General features: G+C 39.7%; 1 protein-coding gene across 3 annotated transcripts in view; it reads right to left on the bottom strand.

The window, feature by feature from the left end:
• hif1al (hypoxia inducible factor 1 subunit alpha, like) overlaps positions 1–13127 on the bottom strand; it is a 113653-nt gene that overhangs the window by 54795 nt on the left and 45731 nt on the right. For all 3 annotated transcript variants that reach the window (XM_034168651.1, XM_034168653.1, XM_034168652.1), the window contains exon 4: positions 4713–4797. In XM_034168651.1, coding sequence (XP_034024542.1) covers positions 4713–4797 — 85 coding nt within the window. The remainder of the gene's footprint in view (positions 1–4712; positions 4798–13127) is intronic.

Raw genomic sequence — 13127 nt, 5'->3', positions numbered from 1 at the left:
CCCTTTCTGACGCAACTCCACATTACATGGAGAAATGTGGCAGGGGTGGGATTTGAACCCGGAACCTTCTGAACTGAAACCAAATGCATTAACCACTTGGCCACCACCCCTGCTACATTTGGGCTGAAAGCTGTGTAATATTCTGTTGTGGTGTGCGACTAACAGACTGACATGCAACAGGTGATGCGTCTTTCTCCTGAGACAGTAAGAAATGTGAAAAGCTTCCAACATGAATTAATGTGGAAAAAAATATGAAGAGATGGATGATTTCTGTAGCGTTTTTGTTCAGTGAGAGGCTAAGTTGTGATGTGCAGTACATCTTACGCTAAAGGAGTGATCTGAAACACACATGTATGCTGTTTTACAGTCTTAACTGCATGCATTTATTCAAAACCCTGTGCCATGAAGCTGGTGCACAGAGAAAAGGTGCCAACACAAAAGGCTAAAACATCTACATAACAAAAACTAAAGTACACTCAACAAAAATATACCGTATTTTCCGGACTATAAGTCGCACCGGAGTATAAGTCGCACCAGCCACTTTATCCATTATAAAGAAAAATAAACCATAAATAAGTCGCACCGGAGTATAAGTCGCACCAGCCACTTTATCCATTATAAAGAAAAATAAACCATAAATAAGGTCCCCTGGACTATAAGTCCCATGGACATACAGGTATGTTAACATGAAAAGTTCAGATGATAATATTGTGACGGCTACCGTTTTCGGATGCATATTTCACCAGTTGCAACTTGTAATCTGCAGAGTATGATTTTCTTTTTGGTGGCATTTTTTCGGGCCTTCTCCGTTGTCTTGTTATGTTATCAGTAACGTTAAAATTTTTATTTTTCTATGGTAGTCAGAAGTCGCAGGAACAGTCACACAAGCCTCGAGTGCCCTCTCGTGAGCTGCATTTTACCTACGGATATGTTTGTATTTTGCGGACCACATTGCGAGCCGAACCATGCAGCGCCTACCTGCGCAGCTCATGACCACCCAGCGGTGTCGATCCAGCTCCTTCCAAGTGCAGACGCTAATCCTCCGCCGTCGCTCAGTGCTCCCATGCAGCTCTCAGCGTCAACTCTGCTCACATTGATATCCAAGGGTTGAAGCTGTCTTGTTAGCCGTCCCGGAATAAACACCATGTTCGTCTGCTTCAAACGCTTTTCACAATCATCGACGCCAGCTCCTTCCAAGTGCACACGCTAATCCTCCGCCGTCGCTCACCCAATGCTCCCACGCAGCTCTCAGCGTCAACTTAAACACTCTGCTCACATTGATATCCAAGGGTTGAAGCTGTTTTGTTCGCCATGCCGGAATAACAGCAAGCACCGTGTTCGTCAGCTTCACACGCTGTGGGTGAGGTGAGGAATACGCATCCAAAGTTCTGTTCTCTGATTGGTTATCGCGACCAGCGTGAACTATAGGATGGCCGTCATACTACAGTGCCCATGATGCATTGCATTTCCTTTTCCGGTGGCCATTTTAAAACATAGATCGACTCTGTCACGTAAAATTGTTTTGTTACAGTAAATTAATTGAGATCCTACCGGTATATTTTTCATTTATAAGTCGCACCGGAGTATAGGTCGCACCCCCGGTCAAAACATGTAAAAAAGTGCGACTTATAGTCCGGAAAATACGGTAAATGCAACACTTTTGGTTTTGCTCCCATTTTGTATGAGATGAACTCAAAGATCTAAAACTTTTTCCACATACACAATATCACCATTTCCCTCAAATATTGTTCACAAACCAGTCTAAATCTGTGATAGTGAGCACTTGTCCTTTGCTGAGATAATCCATCCCACCTCACAGGTGTGCCATATCAAGATGCTGATTAGACACCATGATTAGTGCACAGATGTGCCTTAGACTGCCCACAATAAAAGGCCACTCTGAAAGGTGCAGTTTTGTTTTATTGGGGCGGGATACCAGTCAGTATCTGGTGTGACCACCATTTGTCTCATGCAGTGCAACACATCTCCTTCGCATAGAGTTGATCAGATTGTCAATTGTGGCCTGTGGAATGTTGGCCCACTCCTCTTCAATGGCTGTGCGAAGTTGCTGGATATTGGCAGGAACTGGTACACGCTGTCGTATACGCCGGTCCAGAGCATCCCAAACATGCTCAATGGGTGACATGTCCGGTGAGTATGCCGGCCATGCAAGAACTGGGACATTTTCAGCTTCCAAGAATTGTGTACAGATCCTTGCAACATGGGGCCGTGCATTATCCTGCTGCAACATGAGGTGATGTTCTTGGATGTATGGCACAACAATGAGCCTCAGGATCTCGTCACGGTATCTCTGTGCATTCAAAATGCCATCAATAAAATGCACCTGTGTTCTTCATCCATCACAGACGCCTGCCAATACCATAACCCCACCGCCACCATGGGCCACTCGATCCACAACATTGACATCAGAAAACCGCTCACCCACACGACGCCACACACGCTGTCTGCCATCTGCCCTGGACAGTGTGAACCGGGATTCATCCGTGAAGAGAACACCTCTCCAACGTGCCAAACGCCAGCGAATGTGAGCATTTGCCCACTCAAGTCGGTTACGACGACGAACTGGAGACCCCGATGAGGACGACGAGCATGCAGATGAGCTTCCCTGAGACGGTTTCTGACAGTTTGTGCAGAAATTCTTTGGTTATGCAAACCAATTGTTTCAGCAGCTGTCCGAGTGGCTGGTCTCAGATGATCTTGGAGGTGAACATGCTGGATGTGGAGGTCCTGGGCTGGTGTGATTACACATGGTCTGCGGTTGTGAGGCTGGTTGGATGTACTGCCAAATTCTCTGAAACGCCTTTGGAGACGGCTTATGGTAGAGAAATGAACATTCAATACACGAGCAACAGCTCTGGTTGACATTCCTGCTGTCAGCATGCCAACTGCACGCTCCCTCAAATCTTGTGACATCTGTGGCATTGTGCTGTGTGATAAAACTGCACCTTTCAGAGTGGCCTTTTATTGTGGACAGTCTAAGGCACACCTGTGCACTAATCATGGTGTCTAATCAGCATCTTAATATGGCACACCTGTGAGGTGGGATGGATTATCTCAGCAAAGGAGAAGTGCTCACTATCACAGATTTAGACTGGTTTGTGAACAATATTTGAGGGAAATGGTGATATTGTGTATGTGGAAAAAGTTTTAGATCTTTGAGTTCATCTCATACAAAATATGAGCAAAACCAAAAGTGTTGCGTTTATATTTTTGTTGAGTGTATGTCAAATGTCTGCTGTCGTCGGGTTGTATCTGTAACCAGCTTCATGTGGCAAAAGGGCTAAAATGTCCACGAAACCTTAGCCTGGCAGCTGACCATACGCGTGTTTAACAAACCACGTGACAGATGGAACAGCATGAGGGCATCAACCTCACACGTCCTGCTACTTTGCAATCTTCCCCTCTGATGCAGTGATTTTGTAGTGTAGTAATTGTCACTCTGGACTTTTGAGTTTACTTCTGGGTAAAACTTGAATTTGTGGTTCAAACAGAACAAATACCTCATGTTTTGCCAGTTCAGCAAAAATAGGTTCTCTGAAATGCTTCCATTTTATAACAAAGATGCGTTATTTTATCTCTATGTCACACAGAAAATACAGTTTGAATGCAGCCTGTGAAAAACAGCCTCATGTGAGCGAAGGAGAAACACAGCTGTGTATTCAGGCAGCCTATAAAAATGGTCTGGATCCAAAATGAGACAGAATTTCTCGAAACAAATTAAGGGACTTGAGGGTGAAGTGTCCGTCTCTTTCCTGTATGGTCCTGAGTTCGCAGAACCGAGTCATCTGAGCTGGCAGAAATTTCTCAGCTCTGGATAACAACAAGTACCATATTCCAAACTTTTTCCAAGTGTCGGCTCAACAGGACCACTGATGGCAGGACTAATGTTTTTATCCTGAAAGGATTAAAAATAACTGCATTATTATTATTATTTCCCTCCCACCAGTCAATGTAGACATGCTCATCTTTTTGAAAAAGAATTTGAAGTTACAAATGTAGATCAGCTTCTTTATTTTACTTACCACGATTTTGACAAAAGCTATTTTTTAATTCACTATTTACTGTTCATATTATAATTTAATGTAACAATTAAACAATACTTTGTTTTCTTTGCCCATTAAGTGCTTTTTTAAAAATGGAAGGCGAAGTAGCATGGCTTTTTTTTTTTGTGTTGATCTGAAAAATGATTCTATCCGTCGCTTAAGAACCGTACCAAATCCGAACCGTGACTTTTGTGACCCGTGACACCCCCTAGTACTTATGACCCCAGTGATAAGCTTTGTACCCTTCTGTATTTGGCTGATGAAATTTTTATTGACACAAACTGAATATGATGCTGCATCTGTGAGAAACCACCTGGTCAATAATAACAATAAGAATTAGTATTATTGTTATTATAACAACAAATTAAGATTCGACCCAATCTGTGAGTTTCTCCACAGACTCTGTGCTCACTATTAGGCAACAACCTTACCTGCACACAAATATACAGTGACACAACTCCAACACTTCATGGAAGCTAAAGGTTATTAAAAGAGGATTCATTTACAAGTCACAGTTTTATGCAACTTCAGTTGTTTTGAGAATAAAGCAGAATGTGTGTGTTTCCACACCACAAATTTAGATTTTAATTGAGACACTGATAACTTCTATAATGTCTGTGGCAGAAAAAATAAAAACCAAAGTCTGACCTGGTCTTGGGGTCACCAGGTCTCTGAGCTCCTCCTGATCACAGGGATGAACAAAGTCATAAACACTCTGACCCAGCAGCTCCAGCTGTAAACCACAACACAAGACGTGTTATTAACATGAGTCACACACCACACTGATATGCATGAGCTCAGTTTGCAAAGTCAGCTACAGTACAGTGAAAAAGTAATCCTCGTGTTTCTGTAAGAATGTGGTCTTTATATAGATAGTACATCATAACCATTAAATGTAAAATTTAAACAGTCTTGCTGAGATGTTTATTTTTACCCGATGGCCATCAAATATGAAGACTTTTCGTCTGTTGGTTCATTCATCTGTCTGTGCTCACCATAAGTCCAGTCCTATTACTGCCAGAGTCTTCAAATTCACAGGGAACATTCTTGGGACACAGACCTTGGACAAGTTCAGAGCTGGCTAACCTTGACCTCTTTAATAGAAATTTTAAGAGGTTAAAAAGTCACATTCTGTTTCATTGTAGTTTTTTTATTTGAGGGGCGACAGCCAATCAGAGTAGAGTGGCACCGTGACATCAGTGGCTGGTCTAGCTAGCTGTAAACTCCATTTCATTTGTGTGTAAATATAACCTCTTTGTCTTATATTATGTAAAAGATTGCAAGAAATAAACACTTCTAAAAGTGAAAACGCTGTTTTTGTAACCTGATAACACCTCTGGAGTGATTTAAAAGACATTTTGCAGACATCACCGTGCATGCTAACTTACGCTAACTTCAGCTCTTGTCAAAAGCTCATGTATGCGCACACGCACACTCTCCTGCCCATGCCATTAAAACGTAAATATTGTTTATTATTGATTGATTAATTAATATAGGGGCTTTATTGAACAAAAACAAATTGTACGTAAGACAATAGGACCTTAATAATTAATGTAAATAACAATAAATGTATAATTAATTATATAACTATTTTGCACTGGGATACCGATTAAACACCTGCAAATTATAAAGAAAACTATGCTCATACAGCCGAAGGTATTTTAGCATTGCGTTATATTTCATTGTTTACAAGAGGGAACGCTACTTGTCAACTCTGAAAATTAGTGAGAGGTTATACGATTTTGAACCATTAGACATTTAAATGATATTGCACTTTTAAATAACACTACTGATACAGTCAGTCAAATATTTGGAAAGTAACAATTTTTACGTTCTTGCTCTGTACACTGCCAAAATAACGTAGAAATTAAACAGTCAAGACACGCCTGTAGTGTAAACTTTAAGGGGTTCAACAAAAAATACTGCATTAAACAGATAGGATTTAAAGCCATTTTTATACACTAGACTACCTCCCACAATCAAAAACATGCTTACCCAGCCAGAAGTGAACATCAATCAAATGTTCATAGAATGTTTGTTTATTGTTCAGCAGTTTGCGAACGCTCATGATGTTTGTGTAATTTTTGCACAGAAGCGGACATTTGCAAACATGTATCAAATGTTCATAGAATGTTTGCATAATGTTCAGTGTGTTTGTGAACATTCATATAATGTTCATGTTGTATGTATAAAGCTTGCCTCTAAATAAAAGTATATATTCCATTCCATTTTTTTGTGGGCTCTATGAAGCCCACAAAAAATGAGGTGGGCTTCATAGATAATTGGCAAAGCTTCTGGGGAAAACCTGGTCTTGTTAGGAGAGACGGCATCCATCCCACTTTGGATGGAGCAGCTCTCATTTCTAGAAATCTGGCCAATTTTCTTAAATCCTCCAAACTGCGACTATCCAGGGTTGGGACCAGGAAGCAGAGTTGTAGTCTTACACACCTCTCTGCAGCTTCTCTCCCCCTGCCATCCCCTCATTACCCCATCCCTGTAGAGACGGTGCCTGCTCCCAGACTACCAATAACCAGCAAAAATCTATTTAAGCATATAAATTCAAAAAGAAAAAATAATATAGCACCTTCAACTGCACCACAGACTAAAACAGTTAAATGTGGTCTATTAAACATTAGGTCTCTCTCTTCTAAGTCCCTGTTGGTAAATGATATAATAATTGATCAACATATTGATTTATTCTGCCTTACAGAAACCTGGTTACAGCAGGATGAATATGTTAGTTTAAATGAGTCAACACCCCCAAGTCACACTAACTGTCAGAATGCTCGAAGCACGGGCCGGGGCGGAGGATTAGCAGCAATCTTCCATTCCAGCTTATTAAGAGCTTTAATTCATTTGAAAGCTTGACTCTTAGTCTTGTCCATCCAAATTGGAAGTCCCAAAAACCAGTTTTATTTGTCATTATCTATCGTCCACCTGGTCGTTACTGTGAGTTTCTCTGTGAATTTTCAGACCTTTTGTCTGACTTAGTGCTTAGCTCAGATAAGATAATTATAGTGGGCGATTTTAACATCCACACAGATGCTGAGAATGACAGCCTCAACACTGCATTTAATCTATTATTAGACTCTATTGGCTTTGCTCAAAAAGTAAATGACTCCACCCACCACTTTAATCATATCTTAGATCTTGTTCTGACTTATGGTATGGAAATAGAAGACTTAACAGTATTCCCTGAAAACTCCCTTCTGTCTTATCATTTCTTAATAACATTTACATTTACTCTGATGGACTACCCAGCAGTGGGGAATAAGTTTCATTACACTAGAAGTCTTTCAGAAAGCGCTGTAACTAGGTTTAAGGATATGATTCCTTCTTTATGTTCTCTAATGCCATATACCAACACAGTGCAGAGTAGCTACCTAAACTCTGTAAGTGAGATAGAGTATCTCGTCAATAGTTTTACATCCTCATTGAAGACAACTTTGGATGCTGTAGCTCCTCTAAAAAAGAGAGCTTTAAATCAGAAGTGCCTGACTCCGTGGTATAACTCACAAACTCGCAGCTTAAAGCAGATAACCCGTAAGTTGGAGAGGAAATGGCGTCTCACTAATTTAGAAGATCTTCACTTAGCCTGGAAAAAGAGTCTGTTGCTCTATAAAAAAGCCCTCCGTAAAGCTAGGACATCTTACTACTCATCACTAATTGAAGAAAATAAGAACAACCCCAGGTTTCTTTTCAGCACTGTAGCTCTATTGAGCCGAGTATTCCTTTAACTTTAACTAGTAATGACTTCATGACTTTCTTTGCTAATAAAATTTTAACTATTAGAGAAAAAATTACTCATAACCATCCCAAAGACATATCGTTCTCTTTGGCTGCTTTCAGTGATGCCGGTATTTGGTTAGACTCTTTCTCTCCGATTGTTCTGTCTGAGTTATTTTCATTAGTTACTTCATCCAAACCATCAACATGTTTATTAGACCCCATTCCTACCAGGCTGCTCAAGGAAGCCCTACCATTATTTAATGCTTCGATCTTAAATATGATCAATCTATCTTTGTTAGTTGGCTATGTACCACAGGCTTTTATGGTGGCAGTAATTAAACCATTACTTAAAAAGCCATCACTTGACTCAGCTATCTTAGCTAATTATAGGCCAATCTCCAACCTTCCTTTTCTCTCAAAAATTCTTGAAAGGGTAGTTGTAAAACAGCTAACTGATCATCTGCAGAGGAATGGTCTATTTGAAGAGTTTCAGTCAGGTTTTAGAATTCATCATAGTACAGAAACAGCATTAGTGAAGGTTACAAATGATCTTCTTATGGCCTCGGACAGTGGACTCATCTCTGTGCTTGTTCTGTTAGACCTCAGTGCTGCTTTTGATACTGTTGACCATAAAATTTTATTACAGAGATTAGAGCATGCCATAGGTATTAAAGGCACTGCGCTGCGGTGGTTTGAATCATATTTGTCTAATAGATTACAATTTGTTCATGTAAATGGGGAATCTTCTTCACAGACTAAAGTTAATTATGGAGTTCCACAAGGTTCTGTGCTAGGACCAATTTTATTCACTTTATACATGCTTCCCTTAGGCAGTATTATTAGACGGTATTGCTTAAATTTTCATTGTTACACAGATGATACCCAGCTTTATCTATCCATGAAGCCAGAGGACACACACCAATTAGCTAAACTGCAGGATTGTCTTACAGACATAAAGACATGGATGACCTCTAATTTCCTGCTTTTAAACTCAGATAAAACTGAAGTTATTGTACTTGGCCCCACAAATCTTAGAAACATGGTGTCTAACCAGATCCTTACTCTGGATGGCATTACCCTGACCTCTAGTAATACTGTGAGAAATCTTGGAGTCATTTTTGATCAGGATATGTCATTCAAAGCACATATTAAACAAATATGTAGGACTGCTTTTTTGCATTTACGCAATATCTCGAAAATTAGTAAGGTCTTGTCTCAGAGTGATGCTGAAAAACTAATTCATGCATTTATTTCCTCTAGGCTGGACTATTGTAATTCATTATTATCAGGTTGTCCTAAAAGTTCCCTAAAAAGCCTTCAGTTAATTCAAAATGCTGCAGCTAGAGTACTGACGGGGACTAGAAGGAGAGAGCATATCTCACCCATATTGGCCTCTCTTCATTGGCTTCCTGTTAATTCTAGAATAGAATTTAAAATTCTTCTTCTTACTTATAAGGTTTTGAATAATCAGGTCCCATCTTATCTTAGGGACCTCGTAGTACCATATCACCCCAATAGAGTGCTTCGCTCTCAGACTGCAGGCTTACTTGTAGTTCCTAGGGTTTGTAAGAGTAGAATGGGAGGCAGAGCCTTCAGCTTTCAGGCTCCTCTCCTGTGGAACCAGCTCCCAATTCAGATCAGGGAGACAGACACCCTCTCTACTTTTAAGATTAGGCTTAAAACTTTCCTTTTTGCTAAAGCTTATAGTTAGGGTTGGATCAGGTGACCCTGAACCATCCCTTAGTTATGCTGCTATAGACGTAGACTGCTGGGGGGGTTCCCATGATGCACTGTTTCTTTCTCTTTTTGCTCTGTATGCACCACTCTGCATTTAATCATTAGTGATCGATCTCTGCTCCCCTCCACAGCATGTCTTTTTCCTGGTTCTCTCCCTCAGCCCCAACCAGTCCCAGCAGAAGACTGCCCCTCCCTGAGCCTGGTTCTGCTGGAGGTTTCTTCCTGTTAAAAGGGAGTTTTTCCTTCCCACTGTAGCCAAGTGCTTGCTCACAGGGGGTCGTTTTGACCGTTGGGGTTTTACATAATTATTGTATGGCCTTGCCTTACAATATAAAGCGCCTTGGGGCAACTGTTTGTTGTGATTTGGCGCTATATAAAAAAATTGATTGATTGATTAATTGATTGATTGAAAACTTTGTAAAATGTCATATCATTATTACAGGAAAACAGTAAATATCATTTACTGCTTACACTAATTTAATGTTCGACTCCATTTAAATTATGTTTGCAAATATACAAACAATAGGAAATGATGCATTTGTAACTAATTTAAGCACTCTTGTTACCATAGTAACCAAGAATGTCAATTTATGATTTATTCAGGCCTATGAATGAGACAAATATAGCATGCACGCACGTTATAGCGGCATGTAGATGATCAACTCGATTAAAAATTTCCAGAATGAAAATTTGCCCTTGGTGGATGTAATAAAAATCGTGATAAACTGACAGCGGTAACTCAGAAACATGTCTTGGGGCAACTTACATAAACATGTTTGTTAACTGGAATATTAATTTTTGCAGCATAAAACATTACAGACGATAATATGTGATAATCAGCTACCAAAAATATGGTTTTCATACAAACAGATTGCAATTGAAGCTTATTATCCAGAAGTGCCAATGACCTGAGTTACATACATTTTGTCAATTTTTACACAAGCACAACAGCTTTACTAGACTGGCCTGCCTGCAGTCCAGTCATGTCACTCATTGAAAATGTGTGGCGATTATGAAGTGCAAAATACGACAACAGAGAACCCGGACTGTTGAACAACTGAAGACATACATCAAGCAAGAATGGGAAAGTATTCCATCTACAAAGCTTCAACAATTAGTGTCATCAGTTCCCAAATGCTTATTGAGTGTTGTTAGAAGGAAAGGTGATGTAACACATACCACTGTCCCAGCTTTTTTGAAATGTGTTGCAGGTATCCATTTCAAAATGAGCAAATATTTACACAAAACAATAAAGTTTATCAGTTTGAACATTAAATATCTTGTCTTAGTGGGGTATTCAATTGAATATAGGTTGAAGAGGATTTGAAAATCATTGTATTCTGTTTTTATTTACATTTTACACAACGTCCCAACTTCATTGGAATTGGGACAAATATAATAAGACAAATATAGCATGCACACACGTTATAGCGGCATGTAGATGATCAACTAGATTAAAAATTTCCAGAATGAAAATTTGACCTTGGCGGATGTAATAAAAATTTACCAGGCAGTCTGAAAATAAATGAAAACATAAAACTATCACAAATTTGCCAGGATATCAGGAAATACAAAAAAACTAAAACAAAAAAACAAAAAACAAAATCAATGGACTATTATAAATTTGTGAGGATCAATCAATCAATCAATCAATTTTATTTATATAGCGCCAAATCACAACAAACAGTTGCCCCAAGGCACTTTATATTGTGAGGCAAAGCCATACAATAATTACGGAAAAACCCCAACGGTCAAAACGACCCCCTGTGAGCAAGCACTTGGCGACAGTGGGAAGGAAAAACTCCCCTTTTAACAGGAAGAAACCTCCAGCAGAACCAGGCTCAGGGAGGGGCAGTCTTCTGCTGGGACTGGTTGTGGCTGAGGGAGAGAACCAGGAAAAAGACATGCTGTGGAGGGGAGCAGAGATCGATCACTAATGATTAAATGCAGAGTGGTGCATACAGAGCAAAAAGAGAAAGAAACACACAGCAGTCTAAGTCTATAGCAGCATAACTAAGGGATGGTTCAGGGTCACCTGATCCAGCCCTAACTATAAGCTTTAGCAAAAAGGAAAGTTTTAAGCCTAATCTTAAAAGTAGAGAGGGTGTCTGTCTCCCTGATCTGAATTGGGAGCTGGTTCAACAGGAGAGGAGCCTGAAAGCTGAAGGCTCTGCCTCCCATTCTACTCTTACAAACTCTAGGAACTACAAGTAAGCCTGCAGTGTGAGAGCGAAGCGCTCTACTGGGGTGATATGGTACTATGAGGTCCCTAAGATAAGATGGGACCTGATTATTCAAAACCTTATAAGTAAGAAGAAGAATTTTAAATTCTATTCTAGAATTAACAGGAAGCCAATGAAGAGAGGCCAATATGGGTGAAATATGCTCTCTCCTTCTAGTCCCTGTCAGTACTCTAGCTGCAGCATTTTGAATTAACTGAAGGCTTTTCAGGGAACTTTTAGGACAACCTGATAATAATGAATTACAATAGTCCAGCCTAAAGGAAATAAATGCATGAATTAGTTTTTCAGCATCACTCTGAGACAAGACCTTTCTAATTTTAGAGATATTGCACAAATGCAAAAAAGCAGTCCTACATATTTGTTTAATATGCGCATTAAATGACATATCCTGATCAAAAATGACTCCAAGATTTCTCCAGTATTACTAGAGGTCAGGGTAATGCCATCCAGAGTAAGGATCTGGTTAGACACCATGTTTCTAAGATTTGTGGGGCCAAGTACAATAACTTCAGTTTTATCTGAGTTTAAAAGCAGGAAATTAGAGCTCATCCATGTCTTTATGTCTGTAAGACATTCCTGCAGTTTAGCTAATTGGTGTGTGTCCTCTGGCTTCATGGATAGATAAAGCTGGGTATCATCTGCGTAACAATGAAAATTTAAGCAATGATGTCTAATAATACTGCCTAAGGGAAGCATGTATAAAGTGAATAAAATTGGTCCTAGCACAGAACCTTGTGGAACTCCATAATTAACCTTAGTCTGTGAAGAAGATTCCCCATTTACATGAACAAATTGTAATCTATTAGATAAATATGATTCAAACCACCGCAGCGCAGTGCCTTTAATACCTATGGCATGCTCTAATCTCTGTAATAAAATTTTATGGTCAACAGTATCAAAAGCAGCACTGAGCTCTAACAGAACAAGCACAGAGATGAGTCCACTGTCTGAGGCCATAAGAAGATCATTTGTAACCTTCACTAATGCTGTTTCTGTACTATGATGAATTCTAAACCCTGACTGAAACTTTTCAAATAGACCATTCCTCTGCAGATGATCAGTTAGCTGTTTTACAACTACCCTTTCAAGAATTTTTGAGAGAAAAGGAAGGTTGGAGATTGGCCTATAATTAGCTAAGATAGCTGGGTCAAGTGATGGCTTTTTAAGTAATGGTTTAATTACTGCCACCTTAAAAGCCTGTGGTACATAGCCAACTAATAAAGATACATTGATCATATTTAAGATCAAAGCATTAATTAATGGTAGGGCTTCCTTGAGCAGCCTGGTAGGAATGGGGTCTAACAGACACGTTGATGGTTTGGAGGAAGTAACTAATGAAAATAACTCAGACAGA

The sequence above is a fragment of the Thalassophryne amazonica genome, chromosome 4 (assembly GCF_902500255.1).
Source record: "Thalassophryne amazonica chromosome 4, fThaAma1.1, whole genome shotgun sequence".
NCBI classification, from domain to species: Eukaryota; Metazoa; Chordata; class Actinopteri; order Batrachoidiformes; family Batrachoididae; genus Thalassophryne; species Thalassophryne amazonica.
This window is presented reverse-complemented; position numbering and strand designations above follow the sequence as displayed.